Below are 27,436 nucleotides of genomic sequence, written 5' to 3' on the forward strand. Positions count from 1 at the left end.
TGTATTCCAGGGCTCATCCAGCCTTACTATAGTAGTAACCGCCACACCAGCTCCTAATGGGGTCAGAGGTTACAAGAACCACTCAGGTGCAGGAAGGTTTTTGTGGGGAATGAGTTGATGGCTTACTATATGGGTTCTCCTATCCCATTATTGCTACCTGCACTGATCACTAGGTGTTTGGGGCAGGGGGTGTCCCAGATTTAGCTATGGGGGCTCTTGTGTCGGTGGAGAGAGTAAGATGAGAATTACAGTATATGTGACCCAGTGCCATCATGGTGTGGAGCCTCCCATTACTCTAATGAGGTGCTTGGCCGCTGTGTTTGTAGTCAGGAGCTGCATACACTAAACGAGGCAGAGCTTCCGCTAATGGTGAAAGCCTTTTGTGATTGAGCGACGCGTGTGGTCACCCTCACTATATAATGAGTACATACTGGACGGACAATGCACTTCCTCTGTCACCATCGCAACCGCGACAACACACAAGAAGCTCTTAAGACCTGAATATGGTGAATGGAGGCAAAGTGTCTGCTTACAGGTGACCTTTAAACCCGTAATCCCAGAGACGCTGCTTCTACCATCCTCGGGGGGAACCATCCAGAACAAGGAAGAGATAAGAAGGGAAAGTTATCATCTGTAAACCCAATGCTGAACTACTGAGATGTTGCATCCAGTGGAGAATAGGACAAACGCCTTGTGTTATGTACAGTGCTGTGCAAAAGTTTTAGGCATGTGTGGAAAAAAATGCTGCAGAGTAAAAATACATTTGAAAAGATGGTAGAATGAATATGTCAAGAGAAATCACATCAATATTCGGTTTGACTAACAGTATCAGTTTTTCTGGGTACAATCACACAATGGGGGTGCATTCTTATTTTTTTTTCTCTTATATTTGCAACTTTTTTGGGCGCATTTGCATATTTGCACCAAAATTTTAAACTTCTGCTCTCATCTAGCAAAGTTAGTTGTGCTGGAATCTTTCAGTGTTGCGCCTCCTATATCTTTAAAGTCCAGATGTGGACGTAGGAAAATGTTGCAATGTAGGTGAAAATCGCGGTAAAAAGTCATAACATGAATGCAAATAAACTGCGGTTCTGAGCAGGGGTAGAAAAAAAGTTTAGAACAGAGTTGCAGAAGAGTTTTTGACTTTTGTGCAACTTTTTAAAAGAAAAGTTCCAAAAAAAAACAGACTTAGCTGCCGAATATATCACCCTCTAAGATAAATCAAAGTGCAAAAATTTGTCCTGGGTATATATCAGTTTTTTAAAGGAATTCTGGAGAGAGGTTGTTCCAGACATCTTGGATGTACTGGATGCACTGTGGATGTCTCTTCTTTAGATCTCCGACAGACTTGATGTTTAGATCTTAGCTTTGTGATGCACATATTATCCCTTCGAGTCAGTTTATAAAGGTACTAAAGACATCTAGGAGAAATAGCACGGATGCAGATGTATCCTTTCTTGTGTCTATTCTTGCATCACCAGCACTGGCAAACCTGGGCAAGTGGCGGGGCCCAGAGCTGCTGTGGGGCCCACATAAGGTTGTACATAAGGAAGCCATGGGGTTGAGGGGGGCTGCATCTAATAAATCCATATGATGTAAGGGGGGCTTATATAACCATGAGGGGGCTGTGTGGGCTGATAAACTAGGGAATATTTTAATGCGACCACATGAGTTCACTGCAAAGGGGCCCACTAAGGCAGATTGAGTGATGTTGAGATCACGGTATGTGGAGGCCATATTATCCTTTTCAGTCAGTTTTTAAAGGATCTCAGCAAGGGTGATGTTCCAGACATGCTGAAGTGCTAAGATCTTTTGAAGATGCACATTTGCTCCAGTCTGTCTCCACCGGAACCAAACATAATAGTGTTATAATGCCATGTGTTCCCAATTGGCAGGGTCAAATAATGGAACCAAAAAGGGGGATATTTATCATTGCCGGCGCTCCGTGTGCACCCAGCGTATGATAATGGCACCACCCGCCCGCAGCAGGGGATACAACAAGAGGCTTAGACCCTCCATGTATCTGTCAGCAGCTGTGCCGCCCAGAAAGACAACAGCTAAGCTTGTATAGTTTTGCAGGAAGACCTGTGAACACACAGCGGTGAACCCAAATAGCAGGATCATACAGCACAATCAGCGCCAGGCGTCCCAGCATCCTCCAGTGCCCAATTTCCTAGGTTGAGGAGGCTCCTTATTCCGGCGCCCTGCTGGTGGTGGAGACCTCTGATTGCTCCTCCAATAGCTGGACCTGGCCCCGTACTTGCTCTGATAGACGTGAATGAGTCCTACAACCCTGGGAATGCCTCACACATGATTCTAGTCTTCACCACCAGAATTTTCTGGATTACTGGATGCCAGATTACAAGACGTTCACTGCAGTCACATAGAGAAGGGACGGTTCGGCAGTGATGACCAGAACCATATGATGTGTATAGAGAGCGGGGGAGCCGGAGGGATCCATGTTTGTTCTTTATTGTGTCAATAATGGAAAAATCCCAAGAGTTGTTGATGTCACCTGCACCTCTCCTCCTCCCCGTGCGCCTGTACGCAGTCCTGGAAGAGGCGTCTAGGGATTCCTCTGTGTATTGTGTGCTCCATCGCTGTGTACATTGTGTCAATGTGACGTCTGTTTGGTGAAATCAAGCAAACAAATGGCTGGCGTCAGCTCAGAGAAAGCCCTTGCTCAATGCCTTGAGAGGTCCCCTGAGGAGGCTGCGGCCCGGGGCTCCCGCTGACACCCGGGGCTCCACTGCTGGGGTCCCCGAGGAGCGGGCTGATCACATCTGTTAGTTAATAACATGTAAGAAGACCCTCAAACTAAGATATGTAAGAGAACATGTGATTGTATCTGTCATCACTGCAGACGCTGAAAGTCTACGCTGTGGATGCAGAAATTACACACGTGTCCTCACACTGCTGTGCACTTACATATCTGCAGTGTTATACTCCACAGCCCCTCTGCCTCCTGAGGGCTATGGGGAAGCTGAGTGCACAGAGCACAGCAGTGTGAGGTCCAGAAGTGATATATATAGTGAATGGAGTCATCTCCTGACATCACGGTCTGTTTCATATATTTAATTTACAAATGTTATAGGTTATTAGATCTTTTTGATGATACGTCTTATAAGAGGATTTTATGAGGGTGGCCCTCAGATCAGCACCTCTGGAGGCCCAACATACAACAGTCCAACGCGCTGGTGGGGATGATACATGGGGAATATTGGAGACAACACAATTTACTAATACAGGGGAGCTGCCGATTTAATAAAACTAGAGATTCACAATATTCCCTGGCTCTAAATTCAGGGTTAATAAGCTTTATGGACAGTAGTCATATACACAGCATTAAAAAAATGGGTCATTGCCAAACACACTGTATTAGAGGATGGGTCATAGCCAAACACACTGTGTTAAAAGGTGGATCGTAGTCGTAGTCATGTAGACTTTATTAGAAGATGCATCTGCAGCACCAGGGTCACGGCTGGAGAATAACTTTCTGCAGGATATATCAGATGTAATTGTGCTTATGAGCTGCAGTGATGGAGCAGAGCTGTGGGCTTAGGCTGGATGGGTTTGATTGATAGTATCTGTCTCGCATGTCACCCTATGAGAGGAGAGGGAGAAAGCTTCGGCCTGGGTGCACTGCAGCTGTCTCGCTTCGCTCTCATTTCTCTGCCCCATTGACGTCATTGGGAGGTTTCACATCAGGCCGGGGAGTCTAGTGAAGCTACAAACACAAGATACAAAGCAGAGGGAAGCGGATCACACACTGGGCGTAAGGGAGAGACCCCCACTATGATCCATACCTGGTCAGGTTGAAGGTATTGGAAAAGCTGGGATACATGGCTCTAGGTACAATACTGGCGGCCATGTTAGGTGTCACCCAGCTTTGCCAGATACAGATAAGAGAAACATAATTGAAGACGACTCGGAGATTGGTTAAGTTGTAGCGGGAGACGTCTTTTAATGTCACTGAGCGACATCCATGACAGGAGGATGGGTTTTTTTTTGGGAAGGAGCAATTATCACGTTGTCATGAAGACAGTCAGGAGATGAGGGGTTTCTGTAAGATTTCAGCTAATTAAATAATTTCTGAAGGTGTTTAGTGACAAGTAGAAGATTCCCGGGCGAAGTCTGCGCCGCCGCCAGTAATATCTTATATAAGGAAACTAAGTTCAGAGACTAAAATAGCAGCCGGGGGGCTAGAAGGATACATCATACAGGACACGTACATGACTGCCATACCATATAGGGTCTATATAGAAGTATGCAGGAGAGCATCATACAGACCCAGATAATACTGCCATACAGTGTCTACAGGACAGCATCATACAGACCCAGATAATACTGCCATACAGTGTCTACAGGACAGCATCATACAGACCCACATAATACTGCCATATAGTGTCTACAGGACAGCATCATACAGAACCACATAATACTGCCATATAGTGTCTACAGGACAGCATCATACAGACCCACATAATACTGCCATATAGTGTCTACAGGACAGCATCATACAGAACCGCATAATACTGACATACAGTGTCTACAAGACAGCATCATACAGAACCACATAATACTGCCATATAGTGTCTACAGGACAGCATCATACAGACCCACATAATACTGCCATACACTGTCTACAGGACAGCATCATACAGACCCACATAATACTGCCATACAATGTCTACAGGACAGCATCATACAGACCCACATAATACTGCCATATAGTGTCTACAGGACAGCATCATACAGACCCACATAATACTGCCATACAGTGTCTACAGGACAGCATCATACAGAACCACATAATACTGCCACAGTGTCTACAGGACAGCATCATACAGACCCACATAATACTGACATACAATGTCTACAGGACAGCATCATACAGAACCACATAATACTGCCACATAGTGTCTACAGGACAGCATCATACAGAACCACATAATACTGCCATACAATGTCTACAGGACAGCATCATACAGAACCACATAATACTGCCATATAGTGTCTACAGGACAGTATCATACAGAACCACATAATACTGACATACAGGGGGTCATTTATTAAGGGCCCGATTCGCGTTTTCCCGACGTGTTACCCGAATATTTCCGTTTTGCGCCGCTTGTACTTAAATTGCCCCGGGATTTTGGCGCACGCGATCGGATTGTGGCGCATCGGCGCTGGCATGCGCGCGACGGAAATCGGGGGGCGTGGCCGAACGAAAACCCGACGTATTCGGAAAAACCGCCGCATTTAAAAACCGAAAATGTGTCGCATAAGGACCGCTTACCTTCACCTGGTCCAGCTCGGTGCATTCCGGCGCGATGAGTTTACTTTCAGCGCAGCAGCGCCACCTGGTGGACGGCGGAAGAACTACCTTATTAAATCCCGGCCGGACCCGAATCCAGAGCGGAGAAGCCGCCGCTGGAACGCGAATGGACCGGGTAAGTAAATTTGCCCCACAGTGTCTACAGGACAGCATCATACAGAACCACATAATACTAACATATAGTGTCTACAGGACAGCATCATACAGAACCACATAATACTGCCATACAGTGTCTACAAGACAGCATCATACAGAACCACATAATACTGCCATACAGTGTCCACAAGACAGCATCATACAGAACCACATAATACTGACATATAGTGTCTACAGGACATCATCATACAGACCCACATAATACTGCCATATAGTGTCTACAGGACAACATCATACAAAACCACATAATACTGCCATACAGTGTCTACAGGACAGTATCATACAGAACCACATAATACTGCCATACAGTGTCTACAGGACAGCATCATACAGAACCACATAATACTGACATACAGTGTCTACAAGACAGCATCATACAGAACCACATAATACTGCCATACAGTGTCCACAAGACAGCATCATACAGAACCACATAATACTGCCATACACTGTCTACAGGACATCATCATACAGAACCACATAATACTGCCATACAATGTCTACAGAACAGCATCATACAGAACCACATAATACTGCCATACACTGTCTACAGGACATCATCATACAGAACCACATAATACTGCCATACAGTGTCTACAGAACAGCATCATACAGAACCACATAATACTGCCATACAGTGTCTACAGGACAGCATCATACAGAACCACATAATACTGCCATACACTGTCTACAGGACATCATCATACAGAACCACATAATACTGCCATACAGTGTCTACAGGACAGCATCATACAGACCCACATAATACTGCCATATAGTGTCTACAGGACAGCATCATACAGAACCACATAATACTGCCATATAGTGTCTACAGGACAGCATCATACAGACCCACATAATACTGCCATATAGAGTCTACAGGACAGCATCATACAGAACCACATAATACTGCCATACAGTGTCTACAGGACAGCATCATACAGAACCACATAATACTGACATATAGTGTCTACAGGACAGCATCATACAGAACCACATAATACTGCCATACAGTGTCTACAGGACAGCATCATACAGAACCACATAATACTGCCATATAGTGTCTACAGAACATCATCATACAGACCCACATAATACTGCCATATAGAGTCTACAGGACATCATCATACAGAACCACATAATACTGACATATAGTGTCTACAGAACATCATCATACAGACCCACATAATACTGCCATATAGTGTCTACAGGACAGCATCATACAGACCCACATAATACTGCCATATAGTGTCTACAGGACATCATCATACAGGACCACATAATACTGCCATACAGTGTCTACAGGACAGCATCATACAGAACCACATAATACTTCCATACAGTGTCTACAGGACAGCATCATACAGAACCACATAATACTGCCATACAGTGTCTACAGGACAGCATCATACAGAACCACATAATACTGCCATACAGTGTCTACAGGACAGCATCATACAGAACCACATAATACTGCCATACAGTGTCTACAGGACAGCATCATACAGGCCCACATAATACTGCCATATAGTGTCTACAGGACAACATCATACAGAACCACATAATACTGCCATACAGTGTCTACAGGACATCATCATACAGAACCACATAATACTGCCATATAGTGTCTACAGGACAGTATCATACAGAACCACATAATACTGCCATATAGTGTCTACAGGTCAGCATCATACAGAACCACGTAATACTGACATATAGTGTCTACAGGACAGCATCATACAGAACCACGTAATACTGCCATACAGTGTCTACAGGACAGCATCATACAGACCCACATAATACTGCCATATAGTGTCTACAGGACATCATCATACAGAACCACATAATACTGCCATACAGTATCTACAGGACATCATCATACAGAACCACATAATACTGCCATACAGTATCTACAGGACATCATCATACAGAACCACATAATACTGCCATACAGTGTCTACAGGACAGCATCATAAAGAACCACATAATACTGCCATACAGTGTCTACAGGACAGCATCATACAGACCCACATAATACTGCCATACAGTGTCTACAAGACAGCATCATACAGACCCACATAATACTAACATATAGTGTCTACAGGACAGCATCATACAGAACCACATAATACTGCCATACAGTGTCTACAGGACAGCATCATACAGACCCACATAATACTGCCATACAGTGTCTACAGGACAGCATCATACAGACCCACATAATACTGCCATACAGTGTCTACAGGACAGTATCATACAGAACCACATAATACTGCCATATAGTGTCTACAAGACAGCATCATACAGAACCACATAATACTGCCATATAGTGTCTACAGGACATCATCATACAGAACCACATAATACTGACATATAGTGTCTACAGGACATCATCATACAGACCCACATAATACTGCCATATAGTGTCTACAGGACATCATCATACAGAACCACATAATACTGACATATAGTGTCTACAGGACATCATCATACAGACCCACATAATACTGACATATAGTGTCTACAGGACAGTATCATACAGAACCACATAATACTGCCATACAGTGTCTACAGGACGGCATCATACAGAACCACATAATACTGACATACAGTGTCTACAGGACAGCATCATACAGACCCACATAATACTGACATATAGTGTCTACAGGACGGCATCATACAGAACCACATAATACTGCCATACAGTGTCTACAGGACAGCATCATACAGACCCACATAATACTGACATATAGTGTCTACAGGACAGCATCATACAGACCCACATAATACTGCCAAACAGTGTCTACAGGACAGCATCATACAGACCCACATAATACTGCCATACAGTGTCTACAGGACAGCATCATACAGAGCCACATAATACTGCCATACAGTGTCTACAGGACAGCATCATACAGAACCACATTATACTGCCATACAGTGTCTACAGGACAGTATCATACAGAACCACATAATACTGCCATATAGTGTCTACAGGACAGCATCATACAGACCACATAATACTGACATATAGTGTCTACAGGACAGCATCATACAGACCCACATAATACTGCCTTACAGTGTCTACAGGACAGCATCATACAGACCCACATAATACTGCCATATAGTGTCTACAGGACAACATCATACAGACTCACATAATACTGACATATAGTGTCTACAGGACAGCATCATACAGACCCACATAATACTGACATATAGTGTCTACAGGACAGCATCATACAGAACCACATAATACTGCCATACAGTGTCTACAGGACAGCATCATACAGAACCACATAATACTGCCATACAGTGTCTACAGGACAGCATCATACAGAACCACATAATACTGCCATACAGTGTCTACAGGACAGCATCATACAGACCCACATAATACTGCCATATAGTGTCTACAAGACAGCATCATACAGAACCACATAATACTGCCATACAGTGTATACAGGACAGCATAATACTGACATATAGTGTCTACAGGACAGCATCATACAGACCCACATAATACTGCCTTACAGTGTCTACAGGACAGCATCATACAGACCCACATAATACTGCCATATAGTGTCTACAGGACAACATCATACAGAACCACATAATACTGCCATATAGTGTCTACAGGACATCATCATACAGACCCACATAATACTGACATACAATGTCTACAGGACAGCATCATACAGAGCCACATAATACTGCCATATAGTGTCTACAGGACAGCATCATACAGAACCACATAATACTGACATATAGTGTCTACAGGACAGCATCATACAGAGCCACATAATACTGCCATATAGTGTCTACAGGACAGCATCATACAGAGCCACATAATACTGCCATATAGTGTCTACAGGACAGCATCATACAGAGCCACATAATACTGCCACACAGTGTCTACAGGACAGCATCATACAGACCCAGATAATACTGCCATACAGTGTCTACAGGACATCATCATACAGAACCACATAATACTGACATATAGTGTCTACAGGACAGCATCATACAGAGCCACATAATACTGCCATACAGTGTCTACAGGACAGCATCATACAGAACCACATAATACTGCCATATAGTTACATAGCAGTGCCATATGGTAAACACAAAGCTCTGCCCTACTCTCCACACAAAGTAAATACATAACAGTACAAACCACTCACATAGCAGTACATATAAAGTAATATGTCTTAGCCAGCTCATATAGTACTGCCATATAGTACTACCCTCATCCTGCTCTAGCACTAGTGTGGAGACCCCTGTATGACGGCTCATTCCACACCCCGACCCCGACAGGACGCGCTGCTATCAGACATTGCGGAACATGCCGCCATCCTGTAGGGGCCTCACACGACTCCCATAAAGATAAAGCAGAAGACATTAGAGATGGAAAGTGCGGCTAATTGTAGCGACTTTAATCTATCAACCACAAGAGACTTTACGCATCGCGTTACCAGCAAATCACAAGAAATATTTCCTCCCGATCGTCTTATTAAAAGCCGCAACTGCTAATAAAATATCCAGCGCTCCTCCGGTACTAGATCATGAGAATACATCCAGAGCCCGGAGATGCGATGGCGGAGGAGACGTAGGAGCCATGTCCACCCTATAGTGTGAGAGATAATACATCCAGAGCCCAGGGCTGCGATGGCGGAGGAGACGTAGGAGCCATGTCTACCCTATAGTGTGAGAGATAACACATCCAGAGCCGGGGCTGCGATGGCGGAGGAGACGTAGGAGCCATGTCTACCCTATAGTGTGAGAGATAATACATCCAGAGCCCGGGGCTGCGATGGCGGAGGAGACGTAGGAGCCATGTCTACCCTATAGTGTGAGAGATAATACATCCAGAGCCCGGAGCTGCGATGGCGGAGGAGACGTAGGAGCCATGTCTACCCTATAGTGTGAGAGATAATACATCCAGAGCTCAGGGCAGCGATGGCGGAGGAGACGTAGGAGCCATGTCTACCCTATAGTGTGAGAGATAATACATCCAGAGCCCGGGGCTGCGATGGCGGAGGAGACGTAGGAGCCATGTCTACCCTATAGTGTGAGAGATAATACATCCAGAGCCCGGGGCTGCGATGGCGGAGGAGACGTAGGAGCCATGTCTACCCTATAGTGTGAGAGATAATACATCCAGAGGCCGGGGCTGCGATGGCGGAGGAGACGTAGGAGCCATGTCTACCCTATAGTGTGAGAGATAATACATCCAGAGCCCGGGGCTGCGATGGCGGAGGAGACGTAGGACCCATGTCTACCCTATAGTGTGAGAGATAATACATCCAGAGCCCGGGGCTGCGATGGCGAAGGAGACGTAGGACCCATGTCTACCCTATAGTGTGAGAGATAATACATCCAGAGCCCGGGGCTGCGATGGCGGAGGAGACGTAGGAGCCATGTCTACCCTATAGTGTGAGAGATAATACATCCAGAGCCCGGGGCTGCGATGGCGGAGGAGACGTAGGAGCCATGTCTTCCCTATAGTGTGAGAGATAATACATCCAGAGCCCGGGGCTGCGATGGTGGAGGAGACTTAGAAGCCATGTCTACCCTATAGTGTGAGAGATAATACATCCAGAGCCCGGGGCTGCGATGGCGGAGGAGACGTAGGAGCCATGTCTACCCTATAGTGTGAGAGATAATACATCCAGAGCCCGGAGCTGCGATGGCGGAGGAGACGTAGGAGCCATGTCTACCCTATAGTGTGAGAGATAATACATCCAGAGCCCGGGGCTGCGATGGCGGAGGAGACGTAGGAGCCATGTCTACCCTACAGTGTGAGAGATAATACATCCAGAGCTCAGGGCAGCGATGGCGGAGGAGACGTAGGAGCCATGTCTACCCTATAGTGTGAGAGATAATACATCCAGAGCTCAGGGCAGCGATGGCGGAGGAGACGTAGGAGCCATGTCTACCCTATAGTGTGAGAGATAATACATCCAGAGCCCGGGGCTGCGATGGCGGAGGAGACGTAGGAGCCATGTCTACCCTGTAGTGTGAGAGATAATACATCCAGAGCCCGGGGCTGCGATGGCAGAGGAGACGTAGGAGCCATGTCTACCCTATAGTGTGAGAGACAACACAATGCGGCACAGCATGGTATAGATTCTACATATAATACTGTATGCACACTAATGGGGAACTCTTATCAAACCTTTTACAATTCATTCCTGGAACCTAAACTTTTACTTTTAATTAAGGCTGTACCCATCAAGCTTGATACTCACGCACCTCTTAGGCTACAGAAGTTAACATTTACTTCTATTCTAAAATAGTAATAATTTATATTTGTTTCCTTTCCGTCAACAATAAGGAAAATGAGCAGCTCAGGGGCGTAGCTAGAGGCTGTGCAGGGGCGGTGCCTCAGTAGGTGCAAAGGCCCCGCCCCCACAGAACAAGACACTAATATCGTAACTGTGAACACTTCTAAAGATTTTGCTTTAGGAGTTTGATGTTTCTGCTCCTTTTAATCTGGATAAATTCCTTCCTTGTAAATAATCGCGGTGTTAATGGGTCTGAAGTGGAGGCAGCACATCTGTCGCTGCCTATAGGTCTACGTCTCCTGAGTACGAGTGGCCTCCTGTAGTGCAGTCATATTACGTCTCTGTGCTTGACTCATTCCCCCCAGTGATCCCAGATGCCTCCCTGTTTCCTGGCAGGTTACGAGGCGGTTCGGAGCGACACGCGGGGATTTCCCTCTGCTCTCTGCCGTTTTGCCGCGTTCTGTGCATCGTAGCGATGGAGCGCCATTTCTCTTACATAACTTTCCCTGTGTTGCAAAATCTGTGTAAGAATTAGCTGCAGTGTTTTGCTGGGAGTGGAAGGTTTTGGCAGCTGTTCCTTCTGCATGGGAGTAATAATCCATTGGAACAATTATATTACAGTCTCACTGCTCCTCTCATCAGGGATGTATTAAGACTTTGCGGCCACTGCCAGCATTGGGCATTCCCAGGCAAGTGCCAGGGCCCAGGGCTGCTGGGGGGCCCGCATAAGCAATCCCTGGGGAGTAAGGGGGCTGTTTGGTATGTTAAACTATGGAATATTATAGTGAACAGGAGACTGTGAGCTTCTGAATTTTTTAATGCCGCCATGTGAGTTCACTGCAAAGGGGCCCACTGAGGCTCTGTCCCCCAGGGACCTACTGATGCCTGGAGCCGGTGCTGCCCGCTGAGATTCCACTATTTAATCCTTTATTATGGCAGCAGGTCTAAAAGCGCTGCATGCAGGACTTTTTGGCAATGATATTTGGTAGATTCTCTACCATCATGATAAATTACTCAATTTGTTAAATTATGCTAATGAGTCAAAAGTGCTCTGCTGGGTGTTACCAGAGCCCCTCTTTCCTGCAGCTTAACAGGGTTTCTCTCCACTCCCTCTGCCTGATCTCACACCAAGGGAGGGGGATGTACTCCGGTACATTTTAACAGCCCTTGAAGCTCCATACAGGCTCATTATCATAATTTTAAAAATTGATTTTAGAAGGGAGGAAGCCATGGATAATAAATACAAGAATATTACCACAGTCACGGTGCCTGGAGTAATGTCACTGGTTTATCAGGATGGATTTTGATAGTAAATTGGCAAAGGCTAAAAGTCCCAATGTAGACGAGACCCGGCTCATGGCGGATCACAATCCAGAGCAGAACCTCTTGTCAGTTCCGAGGTGCAGCTCCCTGAGCCTCAGTATCACACAATGGGGGTCATTTACTAAGGGCCCGATTCGCGTTTTCCCGACGTGTTACCCGAATATTTCCGATTTGCGCCGCTTGTACATGAATTGCCCCGGGTTTTTGGCGCACGCGATCGGATTGTGGCGCATCGGGGCCGGCATGCGCGCGACAGAAATCGGGGGGCGTGGCCGAACGGAAACCCGACGTATTCGGAAAAACCGCCGCATTTAAAAACCGAAACTGTGTCGCTTGGGGAGCGCTCACCTTCACCTTCTATGGGATGGTGCATTCCGGGGCGTTAAGATTATTTTCGGCGCTGCAGCGCCACCTGGTGGACGGCGGAGGAACTACCATCTTAAATCCCAGCCGGACCCGAATCCTGTGCAGAGAACGCGCCGCTGGATCGCGAATGGGCCGGGTAAGTAAATGTGCCCCAATGGCTCTAATCTATGTGCATCACAGGGATCAGCACAAATCCACTGGGATCTCACCATTTCTTTCAGTAGTAAATGCAATTTTTTTTTACTGAAGGCAAATTGGGTCTGTATAATAAATAACCTTATGGCCACATCTACCTCCACACAGAGGGCACTGGCATGCTCAGCTCAGCCCAGTGTGCACATGTAGAGGAGGCTGTAGAGGAATAGCTGTGGACTGACAGCTTCTGCCTGTACAGATATCATTACCCCTCCCTCCTCATATACATCAGTAACTGCACATTAATGATTTAATAAAACCTCGCTGACATTTTCATGCAGACACCAGATCAATACAAATCTGATAGTTCAGGTATTTAGAAAATGGCAGAAAAATACCAGGATAAGAGCACGAAGCTCAGTCATCCCCCGCCGCTACAGCGAACTTTATACTGACAGTGATGTCCCTGGAAGATCACACTGAGAAAATCCTCCCGACATCCGAGACCCGACTAATACTCAGCTCCGGCATGTGATACACATACAAAGGGAGATTTATGTCATGTATGTACACAGTGACTGCAGCGGCAGTAGAATTGTGAGTGCAGCTCTGGGGTATAATACAGGATGTATCTCAGGATCAGTACAGGATAAGTAATGTCATGTATGTACACAGTGACTGCTCCAGCAGCAGAATAGTGAGTGCAGCTCTGGGGTATAATACAGGATGTAACTCAGGATCAGTACAGGATAAGTAATGTCATGTATGTACACAGTGACTGCACCAGCAGCAGAATAGTGAGTGCAGCTCTGGGGTATAATACAGGATGTAACTCAGGATCAGTACAGGATAAGTAATGTCATGTATGTACACAGTGACTGCAGCAGCAGCAGAATAGTGAGTGCAGCTCTGGAGTATAATACAGGATGTAACTCAGGATCAGTACAGGATAAGTAATGTCATGTATGTACACAGTGACTGCACCAGCAGCAGAATAGTGAGTGCAGCTCTGGGGTATAATACAGGATGTAACTCAGGATCAGTACAGGATAAGTAATGTCATGTATGTACAGTGACTGCACCAGCAGCAGAATAGTGAGTGCAGCTTTGGGGTATAATACAGGATGTAACTCAGGATCAGTACAGGATAAGTAATGTCATGTATGTACACAGTGACTGCGCCGGCAGCAGAATAGTGAGTGCAGCTCTGGGGTATAATACAGGATGTAACTCAGGATCAGTACAGGATAAGTAATGTCATGTATGTACACAGTGACTGCACCAGCAGCAGAATAGTGAGTGCAGCTCTGGGGTATAATACAGGATGTAACTCAGGATCAGTACAGGATAAGTAATGTCATGTATGTACACAGTGACTGCACCAGCAGCAGAATAGTGAGTGCAGCTCTAGAGTATAATACAGGATGTAACTCAGGATCAGTACAGGATAAGTAATGTCATGTATGTACACAGTGACTGCACCAGCAGCAGAATAGTGAGTGCAGCTCTGGGGTATAATACAGGATGTAACTCAGGATCAGTACAGGATAAGTAATGTCATGTATGTACACAGTGACTGCACCAGCAGCAGAATAGTGAGTGCAGCTCTGGGGTATAATACAGGATGTAACTCAGGATCAGTACAGGATAAGTAATGTCATGTATGTACAGAGTGACTGCACCAGCAGCAGAATAGTGAGTGCAGCTCTGGGGTATAATACAGGATGTAACTCAGGATCAGTACAGGATAAGTAATGTCATGTATGTACAGAGTGACTGCACCAGCAGCAGAATAGTGAGTGCAGCTCTGGGGTATAATACAGGATGTAACTCAGGATCAGTACAGGATAAGTAATGTCATGTATGTACACAGTGACTGCACCAGCAGCAGAATAGTGAGTGCAGCTCTGGGGTATAATACAGGATGTAACTCAGGATCAGTACAGGATAAGTAATGTCATGTATGTACACAGTGACTGCACCAGCAGCAGAATAGTGAGTGCAGCTCTGGGGTATAATACAGGATGTAACTCAGGATCAGTACAGGATAAGTAATGTCATGTATGTACACAGTGACTGCACCAGTAGCAGAATAGTGAGTGCAGCTCTGGAGTATAATACAGGATGTAACTCAGGATCAGTACAGGATAAGTAATGTCATGTATGTACACAGTGACTGCACCAGCAGCAGAATAGTGAGTGCAGCTCTGGTGTATAATACAGGATGTAACTCAGGATCAGTACAGGATAAGTAATGTCATGTATGTACACAGTGACTGCACCAGCAGCAGAATAGTGAGTGCAGCTCTGGAGTATAATACAGGATGTAACTCAGGATCAGTACAGGATAAGTAATGTCATGTATGTACACAGTGACTGCACCAGCAGCAGAATAGTGAGTGCAGCTCTGGAGTATAATACAGGATGTAACTCAGGATCAGTACAGGATAAGTAATGTCATGTATGTACACAGTGACTGCACCAGCAGCAGAATAGTGAGTGTATCCCACTATTACTATAAGTAACATAGGATAGATTGTACAGTTTGTTACATTATTTGTTTCTGTTTCTCTAGGTTAATGTTATCCATCTTGCAGTTAGTATATTAGTGACAAGGATGTGTGAAGCCTCCAAGGTTATATGGCACTCGGAGGAGGTGGAGGGGGGGCCGCAGTCCCGACCTTATATAAGAATATCACAACCCTGCAGTCACTCTGAGTCACCCCTGTCCCTGAGGCCTCCAGATTAGAGCTGTCTGTAGAGCATGAAGAGGGGGTGAGGTGAGGCTAAGGTGGGATGGGGCGCTCAGGACGTCAGGTGGGGCCATGACGCATCGATTCTATTATCCCCGGATGACAGTCACTGTGGAGGAATATAGCAGAGATGACCTTGTCATGTTAATACACGAAGATGACAAACCTGCAGGAAATATTTGGTATAATGTAATCACTGGATATGGAGGTGGTGCAGTACTCTGCTTTTCCTTCCAATCACCTCGATGAATGTTCAGACATTGTGACGGGTCTGTACAGCGACTAACGTGTCCTTGTTCTGTTCCCGTAGCTTCACCTGAAGCTAAATGAATGTGCGTTGTGTAGTGTTTAATTGCTTAATTAGAGCATGTGATGATGTGGAAGACATGACAGCCGTGCAAAAATGAGCTATTAATACCCTCCAATTGTTCACACTCGTTAGTACAGATCTGTGATGTATAGAAGGAAGAAGGAGAAGTGACGGATACTGCGCTATCTGCCGACCCATTGGATACGGATCAGGACCAGGACCAACAATTTGTAGTAAAATCAAATATTGGAGCTTCTTTGTCAGTATCCAGGGATTTGCATGGTGGCAGATACTACATTTAGGATTTTGTACAGGGAACCTCGCGGGTCACATATGGCCTTGAAGGTAAAGTGCTTTGTGACCCAATACAGAGTGCACTTGTTTTATTATATTCAAATGAGCATTTCCATGCTCTGTGGGCGTGGCCTCTCATTCAAAAATTGGTTTCCCATAGGTGGAGGATTTATCAGGACTTAGTACGCCAGTAAACGGGTGTAAAAGTCCTGAAATAGCCAGGAATTGCAGTTATTTCCTTGTTGGGCATGGAGGGGGGGGGGGGTTGGTTCTAGCCTGCACTGGTTCTGGCCCAGGCTATGATTCTACACCAGGGTGGACTTGGCGTAGAACTGTCCTGCTGGAGTTATCAGGAGTCCGAACCTGGCACAGAATTGTCCCACTGATGCGAAGCATCTGGCGTTGCGAGGGGTTGAGTTGAGTACATCGTAGGCTGGTGCACCTAGTGTCTGCTTATGATAAATATGATCCAATGACTTATGTATTCGATATTTTAATGTAAATTTATGTTATTTAGTCAGATAGCAGGGGCTCTTCATGTGTTTCACTCTCATGGAGGTAAAGAAGACATCTAAGACCTGACCGTGGCCGTGTGGTCCATGTGTCGGCCGTGTGGTCCATGTGTCGGCCGTGCGGTCCATGTGTCGGCCGTGCGGTCCATGTGTCGGCCGTGTGGGCCATGTGTCGGCCGTGTGGTTCATGATCGCCGTGGGGTCCATGTGTCGGCCGTGTGGTCCATGTGTTGGCTGTGTGGTCCATGTGCCGGCCGTGTGGGCCATGTGTCGGCCGTGTGGGCCATGTGACGGCCGTGTGGGCCATGTGACGGCCGTGTGGGCCATGTGACGGCCGTGTGGTTCATGATCGCCGTGGGGTCCATGTGTCGGCCGTGTGGTCCATGTGTTGGCTGTGTGGTCCATGTTTTGGCCGTGTGGTCCATGTGTTAGCCGTGTGGGCCATGTGACGGCCGTGTGGGCCATGTGTCGGCCGTGTGGTCCTTGCACGCCCTGTGGTCCATGTATCGGCCGTGTTATCCATGTACGCCATGTGGTCGGGGACCCTCCTTATTTGCTCAGCCCGTTGCGGTGTACGTGATGATGATTGTGATTGCTCTCCCAGCTGCTCGGTGACTCATTGGCTATGAAAGCGATGATACAAGCCGCCATTTATCAACGCTCTCCTGAACATCTCTGTGTGAGTCTAGAAATCACATTGTCTCTTCCTTGCCGAGAGCTTCTCCTGCAATTACCAACATCTTCTCCCATTCCGCATTCCGAAATTAGTTTCTCCCAATTGTGAGCTTAAATCCTGTTGATATTTATTGCGGTTTATTAAGCTAATCTAGAGGAATAGCGGCGGCTCCGTGTAAGTGGCGGCTTCACGTCGCGATATAGGATTATATTAGTTTTCATCTTTCATCTTGTGCTCGGAAACACTTGTTGCTTGAGTTTTGTGTAACTCTCCATCAAATGTATTGTATCATTTCATAGTCCACTTATCGTCCTTGATGTATTATTAGATATTCAGGCCAGAGAAAAACATGGCTGTTTCTTCTCATAAATAGCGCCACACATGTTTACAGGTCATGCCTGGTACTGCAGTTCACTTCAATGGAAAACTACAACCTGATTGGTTGCTATGGACTATGACACATCACGTCTTTACTGTTCTTGTTGGACCCAAACACGGGTCCAGTTCTACTGCTTGGCTGACGTTGATCGTACCTAATCACAAGATGATGTGTGCCTCCTGTCTGTTGTAGATTCCGTAAAATAGGATCCTCCTGTCATTGCCTCCATGTCCACGATCAATTTATTTATTTTTTAATTAAAATCCGTCCACCTGTCTTCAAAAGATATTAGAACTCTAAGTTTATATGTGAATTAGCGCATGTAAGCCAAAGGGGCGGTAACCTTTTATGTTCATACACGCCCATAGAAAATGTTTGCCGCCCCCTTGACTGGCGGTAATTCACCCATAAACTTACGGGGGTCTTATCGTTAGAACGGGAGAACAGATTATAATAAAATGAACCCCAAATTGATCCGGGGAGCAGAGGCAATCACACGAGGAGGAGCAACCAGCATTTTGCACTCGGTGTCAGGTCCATAATTTTCACTGGCCGGGGGGTACGGTATCTTATTTGATGAGACGTAACCCCCAAAAAATGTACGGCCGATCTGATTTCCCCATTCCTGGTATTTAAAAATGGCCGACTGTAAAGAGTTTTAGGAGTTTCACGGCGATTCCAGCTCCTGCCACTGAGCGGATAGTAAAACCCTCTGGAGCTTTGGTGACATTTTCACAGGACGCTGCGTGCACGGCACAAGCTCCTCCATTGGGTCCGGATCCAGTTGCCGTCCTGTAGTGACGGAGTCGGTTCTGCTCTGCTGACCGGGTTCACTGATGAATAATTCACTTTATTCAGTGTCTTTTATTTATGACGGTAACGGATCGCTCCACCGCCACGGGGGTCGCAGACGTTTCCTCACATATATTCATGAGTTTCCATGAATTTTCATATCGCAGTCCCGGCACACGCAGGTATATTGTGCTCAAATCTCCATCATTCACTTACTCAGCTTTCCGTGGACCATGAATGTCATAGGGATTCTCATAGGACGTGTTCAGATTTGTTGCGGATTCCATAAATTCCAGCACAATGTATATGAATCTGTGTCATGTGAACATGCGCTGACACGGCCCTTTATATCAGATGCACTGATCTTATCTTCCGATAGGGGGCACATCTGCCATGTAGGGAGGTACTTGGTCTATACAATATTAGGGAGGTGGTAGGTGTCACACTTGCACCCACCATAGATTTCTGTTGGTATAAACCTTCCTATAGTGACAGGTTAGTGACCCATCAGTCTGCCGCTGATGGTAGGTACTAACCCAGGCATAATGGAGATGCTGCCCCAAGTTAGTAGCCGTCACAGTCACCCACATTGTTCCTGCTTACAATACTGTGGGGCTCATTCCGCCGGGATTTTGCCGCACGCGATCGGATTTTGTCGCAATCACAGCGGCTTTCACGCGACAGAAATCGGGGGCGTGGCCATCAGAAAACCCGACAGATTCGGAATAACCGCAGAATTTAAAAACCAAAAGGTGTCGCAAAATCTATCACTCACATGCACAGGGGATAGGTTGGTGAACTCCGGCGGACCTCGGCGCAGCAGCGACACCTGGTGGACATCGGGCGCACGGACCTTAGTGAATCGCCGGAAGACCCGAATCCTCGTCTGAGAACGCGCCGCTGGATCGCCACAGGACCGGGTAAGTAAATGAGCCCCATTGTGTATTTCATGTTACCTTCCTGCAAGGTGTCATGATATACAATGTTATACACGTGACCTGTGATAGCTAGTGAGATGGGTAGTGTCCCAATCACCCTACAGGCCGTCCATGTGCCCTTTAAGTAGACAGTCCCTTTAATCAAAGCTACAATGTCAGAACACTCACAACTAATCTGTGTCCTTTAAGAGCCATAAAAAGATGTGGTGACAATGAAGGATCGGACTCCCCGCAGTCTAATTATACTCGCTGCAGGTTTGGGATGATCATTGAGAATCACCTAATGAATAATTAATAAAACTGACTTGGGGAAAGGTAGAGCGATGCCGCCCGACAACTACCGACAACCGGCATCGAGCTCGGGGCCCGTCACCACCTCCTCCTACCGCGTCATCATCCGCCAACCACGTGGAGACGACCTAAATTAATGATGATGTAATTAGCCTTTCTTCTGTCTTGGTTCCTTTGATCCTATTTTTACTTCTCCTTGTGGACTAATTGCGGAGTTAACCCTTCATTGTCGAGGTCTTTATACAGGTCAATCCATCCGTATAATTCTATGCAGATCACAAGGATAAAGGGAGTGTCTGGTTCTGATGAAAAGAGGTCAAGGCTCAATATCCTTGTACAGGATAAATATCTCCTTATATAGAGATTCACAATCTTCCCTGCATTACATGGACGACTACTGATTGTAACCGGTTCAGGACTGGGGTAATTAGCGCCTTAAAGGACATCTACCAACAGGATGAAGGGCTGCATGCAAATGAGCCTGAGGGGCTCCAGGCTCCATAGGTGCCTCAGGTACATTTGCATACAGTCTTTCATCCAGGTGGTGGATGTCCTTTAATATTCAGTTTTTTGCACATGCTCTTTACATGGCCCTAACTTTTAAATTTTTTGGCTTGCTTATGTGATTTTTGGGGCATCTTTTTTTGGGTAAACAATATTTTAGGTTTAAAACCTAAAGAAATTGTAAAAAAAAAAATATATATTTTTTTTACATTTATTTTTGTATCTTTTTCTGACTGTGATATACGTTACCCTAAAACTGACATAACATTGATTGGTATTTTATGCTGTAAATTTTGGAATATGATTTGTCTGTTTTCGGGTAACTGGCTGCTGTATACGATGATATCAGTGACTGGAGGCTAAAACTTTTTTTTTTTTACTTTATGTCCCTCAAAGGTCAGAATAGACCTCAGGGGACTTTATTATTATTCTTTTACATTTATCTTTTGCACTGTAACTGAGATTTCTCTGCAGCTCCAGGGAGAAAAGTGGTCCAGAAACTGTGACTGTTGTGGGTCTGAACAGAACCAGCATCACCTCTCCTGTTCCCGAACCCCGGGGTCATGTATGGACCAGCCGCTGCCTCTGTGCTCTGACTGACCTCTTCTCCCCTGTGCTGCTGACTATAGGGGGGACCTGACCTCTGGGGAGCCGCCTAGAGCCGGCGCTGTAAATATACTATGGTGCGGAAATTAGGGACCCAATCCAGTCGGGAAGTAGTTGAGGTAATCTGTCAGTAGTTTTGATCAGTGTTTGGTAATATTCCTGGAGAGATGTATAATATTCATACATTTTTGGCTTTTTGTTAGCAGCAGCAGAAAAAAAAACAAATATTAAATTCAAGGATTGTAGCTTCTCCGAGTTCACGGGGGGGGGGGGGTATTTCCTCACACTGCTGTGCTCCATGCTCCCTGCAGCCAGTGTTATGTGCATGGAGAGATGAGTGATCAGACCTTTGTGTATGTTGTTAGTAGCAGCAGGACTATGAAATATGGATCAAAATTTCAGGATTGGAGCTTTTTCCAATTTCACTGGGGGTGTGTCCTCACCCTGCTGTGCTCTGTGCTCTCTACAGGCATTGTTATGTAGCAATGTGTAATAATAACTGTGTGTATCTTGTTAGCTGTTTATATAGGATTGTAGCTTTCCCAGGTGCGCTGGGGGCAATCCTCACACTGCTGTTCTCTGTGCTTTCTGCATTGAGCTGCTACACAACCACCCCCTCTTCTGAAATAAACAACTTTAACCCCTTAAAAAAGTGTATTTCTTTAAAGATAACTCTTGTTCTATCAGAGGGTGGTCAGATATTAGAAATACATGGCTCCCCTGTGTACAGCGCACATGTGGCCGTGCACCCTCATCCCCTCACAACCCTTTAGTATATTAATAGATGAGGGTTCCCTGACTCGTGCTTCAACTCTGAAGAAGTCACTGAATCTGTATTGTTACTATGAAATACTACAGCAGCAGCTAATAAAATGATTGCCCATTTGTTTCTGATTTTGGGGGTGCATGGTAGTGACCTGACTGTCAGACGTGTTATACTGCACCCCCCACAGGTGTAGCTGGACCCCTACTGATCACACCACCAGGAGAAAGGGGTGGAGAATCCCTTAAATTCTCATTAGGTGGTTTCACAGTGACACCTGGTGGTGACTGTTGGTACAGCTACATTTATTTGCAACATTGTTTTGGAATTAATAATAATAATAATGTGACATGCCGAGTGACTTTGTCTTCTATAATATGTTTTACTGTAATTATAAAGGTAAACCTTAGCTGGGGCTTTACTTGTGGGACTACGTATCTCTGGAAGTCCTAGCGTCTCACTGGTGGGAGACAGGTTATAGTTACTAGATTTCTGGGAATGAATTGTTGTCCTAGGGATTTATTCTAATTGTCAGGTTTGGGGAGGAACGTGTCCCCTAAAATATGAGGAAAATGACCTTCGACCTTATGGGTTTTATTTCTTCTCCCAAAGATCAATAGATTCATCACAGGATAACAGGAAACAAATGATGTTACTAGATACTTTGTAGCTCATACAAGTCTCTGTTGGTGATAAGCGGCGTTGCTGGTGCCTAGTGGCCGCCTCTCTCTTGGCATCTTAAAATCTTGAAACTATGATTTGTAAAGCGCTACGGTATTTGATGGCGCTATATAAATAAAGATTATTATCAGGAGTCTCTAGGGTGAGTAGATGGACCCTGCAGAGCACAGGCGCTCACAATCTCTAGCTGTTACTATAAGGCCCTTCTTCTTCTCCTACATACACTAATCATTCACTATAAGGCAATTTTAGATTGTAAGCTCCTGTGTTCAGTAGAATGTGTTTTGATCCCTCTGTTCCTGGAGTGTAGTTGTTACATTGTGGATACATGTATCATTGTATCTCTGCTGCCGTCACTTGTCTGTTCTATTGTATCTCAGTCTGAGATAAATAACAATGTGTTTTTTTTTCTTTATGGTGCTGCGCAAATACTACCAAAAAGGCACAAAAGAAATATAAAGTGTCCAAAAAACGAAAATAATCAAAATAAATGTATCTCCCAGCATCTAATATATAAATATGCCCCCTCCCCCTGCCCCCCCAGTGACTTGCTGGATGTGTTCTCCTCCATAGTCACAGCCTGTGTGGATTCTCACCACTTGGGGCAGGGTCTCATTACTGGTGAGCGCCCCCTAGTGTCATGCAGGGCCTCCAGCGGATGTCTGTCTCAGGAGAGGTCGGGTGTGTTGTAGAGCAGATCTCGCTGAGCTTTATATCCGTGCTCCTGCAGGAGATGCGTCTAACACTGCTTTATGTTCTTGTTCACATTCTGTCCAGTCCACGTGTCCCTTTGCTTTATTTTTTCTTTTTTTCAACTATTTTTTTTACAATAAGACAACAGTCTGATGTCTGTATCTCGGGGCTGTGCTCTATTTTTGGAGGGGGGATACAGTATGTAGGGTCTTCTCTATACATTAATGTTTTTATTTGTATTTTGCTCCATGCTCTAAATTTACTGTCCAGGTTGTACGGAATGTAATTATTTTATGTTTTATGTTTTATTCCTTTATATTAGTAATATTTATAATGTATCGTTAGGATCACCCGTCACCCGTGTTTGGTTTAATTTATGTTTGCGTTCTTATGGGGATAACAACTCTTTACAAACGTTTTCGTAAAATAAAACTTTAGGTGAAATAAATCCAGAAAATTGTGATAGAAAAAAACATCCTTTGCACTAGACCTTGGCCACAAGATAAAAAACCAAAATACTAATATTCTGGATGCAGAACCATATAGAACCACCGGGTGGTGACACAGAGCTGACACCGCTGCATTACCAGGCCAGGCCACTAGGGGGGGATAGTATATTACACAATGATATTGGATGAGGTGTCGTTACAGTGTGCACAATATTTTGTAATTGCTAATATTGATTTTTTTGTTTTGTTATTTTGCAGTTTTGATGTTGAAAATGGCCCCGCTGCAGGCCGCAGCCCCCTGGACCACCAGACCAGCCCGGGCTCAGGACTCGTTCTCCATACAAACTTCCCAAGTCACAACCAGCGGCGGGAATCGTTCCTGTATCGCTCAGACAGCGACTATGACTTATCACCAAAGACCATGTCCAGGAACTCGTCCGCTGCCAGTGAGCAGTAAGTCATGGTGGATCCTTGCATCCTCTCGCTCCTCCACTAGGCACCGCCCCGATCAGCTTCTGCATCATCACGTGATTCTCCATGACAGAACCAGGACCGCCACTAGGGGCCCCTAACAAGCTAGACAGTATATAGATAGCCCCTGCATGTGCCCCTCAGTATATAGATAGCCCCTGTACCTGACCACTCAGTATATAGATAGCCCCTGCACATGCCCCCTCAGTATATAGATAGCCTCTGCACGTGCCCCCTCAGTATATAGATAGCCTCTGCGTGTGCCCCCTCAGTATATAGACAGCCTCTGCACGTGCCCCCTCAGTATATAGACAGCCCCTGCACATGCCCCCTCAGTATATAGACAGCCCCTGCACATGCCCCCTCAGTATATAGATAGCCCCTGCACATGTCCCCTCAGTATATAGATAGCCCCTGCATGTACCCCTCAGTATATATATAGCCCCTGCGTGTGCCCCTCAGTATATAGATAGCCCCTGCGTGTGCCCCTCAGTATATAGATAGCCCCTGCATGTGCCCCTCAGTATATAGATAGCCTCTGCGTGTGCCCCTCAGTATATAGATAGCCCCTGCACATGCCCCCTCAGTATATAGATAGCCCCTGCACATGCCACCTCAGTATATAGATAGCCCCTGCACATGCCACCTCAGTATATAGATAGCCCCTGCACATGCCCCCTCAGTATATAGATAGCCCCTGCATGTGCCCCTCAGTATATAGATAGCCCCTGCGTGTGCCCCTCAGTATATAGATAGCCCCTGCACGTGCCCCTCAGTATATAGATAGCCACTGAACCTGCCCCCTCAGTATATAGATAGCCCCTGCACATGCCACCTCAGTATATAGATAGCCCCTGTACATGCCCCCTCAGTATATAGATAGCCCCTGCATGTGCCCCTCAGTATATAGATAGCCTCTGCGTGTGCCCCTCAGTATAGAGATAGCCCCTGCACATGCCACCTCAGTATATAGATAGCCCCTGCATGTGCCCCTCAGCATATTGATAGCCCCTGTGTGTGCCCCTCAGTATATAGATAGCCCCTGCACATGCCACCTCAGTATATAGATAGTAAATGCATGTGCCCCTCAGTATAAAGATAGCCCTTGCGTGTGCCCTCAGTATATAGATAGCCCCTGCGTGTGCCCCTCAGTATATAAATAGCCCCTGCGTGTGCCCCTCAGTATATAGATAGCCCCTGCACATGCCACCTCAGTATATAGATAGCCCCTGTACATGCCCCCTCAGTATATAGATAGCCCCTGCATGTGCCCCTCAGTATATAGATAGCCCCTGCGTGTGCCCCTCAGTATATAGATAGCCCCTGCACGTGCCCCTCAGTATATAGATAGCCACTGAACCTGCCCCCTCAGTATATAGATAGCCCCTGCACATGCCACCTCAGTATATAGATAGCCCCTGTACATGCCCCCTCAGTATATAGATAGCCCCTGCATGTGCCCCTCAGTATATAGATAGCCTCTGCGTGTGCCCCTCAGTATAGAGATAGCCCCTGCACATGCCACCTCAGTATATAGATAGCCCCTGCATGTGCCCCTCAGCATATAGATAGCCCCTGTGTGTGCCCCTCAGTATATAGATAGCCCCTGCACATGCCACCTCAGTATATAGATAGTAAATGCATGTGCCCCTCAGTATAAAGATAGCCCTTGCGTGTGCCCTCAGTATATAGATAGCCCCTGCGTGTGCCCCTCAGTATATAAATAGCCCCTGCGTGTGCCCCTCAGTATATAGATAGCCCCTGCACATGCCACCTCAGTATATAGATAGCCCCTGTACATGCCCCCTCAGTATATAGATAGCCCCTGCGTGTGCCCCTCAGTATATAGATAGCACCTGCACATGCCACCTCAGTATATAGATAGCCCCTGCACATGCCCCCTCAGTATATAGATAGCCCCTGCACATGCCACCTCAGTATATAGATAGCCCCTGTACATGCACCCTCAGTATATAGATAGCCCCTGCATGTGCCCCTCAGTATATAGATAGCCCCTGCGTGTGCCCCTCAGTATATAGATAGCCCCTGCACATGCCACCTCAGTATATAGATAGCCCCTGCACATGCCCCCTCAGTATATAGATAGCCCCTGCATGTGCCCCTAAGTATATAGATAGCCCCTGCATGTGCCCCTCAGTATATAGATAGCCCCTGCACATGCCACCTCAGTATATAGATAGCCCCTGTACATGCACCCTCAGTATATAGATAGCCCCTGCATGTGCCCCTAAGTATATAGATAGCCCCTGCATGTGCCCCTCAGTATATAGATAGCCCCTGCACATGCCACCTCAGTATATAGATAGCCCCTGCACATGCCACCTCAGTATATAGATAGCCCCTGCACATGCCACCTCAGTATATAGATAGCCCCTGCACATGTCCCCTCAGTATATAGATAGCCCCTGCACATGCCACCTCAGTATATAGATAGCCCCTGCACTTGCCCCTCAGTATATAGATAGCCCCTGCACGTGGCCACTCAGTATATAAATAGCCCCTGCAAGTGCCCCCTCTTCAGTATTACACTGTCCTCCATCTTGTCTCCTCAGTATAAAACTCTCTTCACTCCATCTTGTCTCCTCAGTATAACACTCTCCTCCCTCCATCTTGTCTCCTCAGTATAACACTCTCCTCCGTCTTGTCTCCTCAGTATAACACTCTCCTCCATCTTGTCTCCTCAGTATAACACTCTCCT

General features: G+C 46.0%; 2 protein-coding genes across 10 annotated transcripts in view; one reads left to right on the top strand and one right to left on the bottom strand.

Annotated features, from left to right (window-relative positions):
- LOC140104207 (uncharacterized) overlaps positions 1-27,436 on the bottom strand; it is a 540,921-nt gene that overhangs the window by 327,546 nt on the left and 185,939 nt on the right. The gene's annotated exons all lie outside the window — the stretch shown is intronic.
- The window catches only part of PDE4B (phosphodiesterase 4B), a 302,693-nt gene that overhangs the window by 178,994 nt on the left and 96,263 nt on the right, over positions 1-27,436 (top strand). For all 5 annotated transcript variants that reach the window (XM_072127634.1, XM_072127635.1, XM_072127636.1 and 2 more), the window contains one exon: positions 24,505-24,699. In XM_072127634.1, the coding sequence (XP_071983735.1) occupies positions 24,505-24,699 (195 nt within the window). The remainder of the gene's footprint in view (positions 1-24,504; positions 24,700-27,436) is intronic.

The sequence above is a fragment of the Engystomops pustulosus genome, chromosome 10 (genome assembly GCF_040894005.1).
Source record: "Engystomops pustulosus chromosome 10, aEngPut4.maternal, whole genome shotgun sequence".
NCBI classification, from domain to species: domain Eukaryota; kingdom Metazoa; phylum Chordata; class Amphibia; order Anura; family Leptodactylidae; genus Engystomops; species Engystomops pustulosus.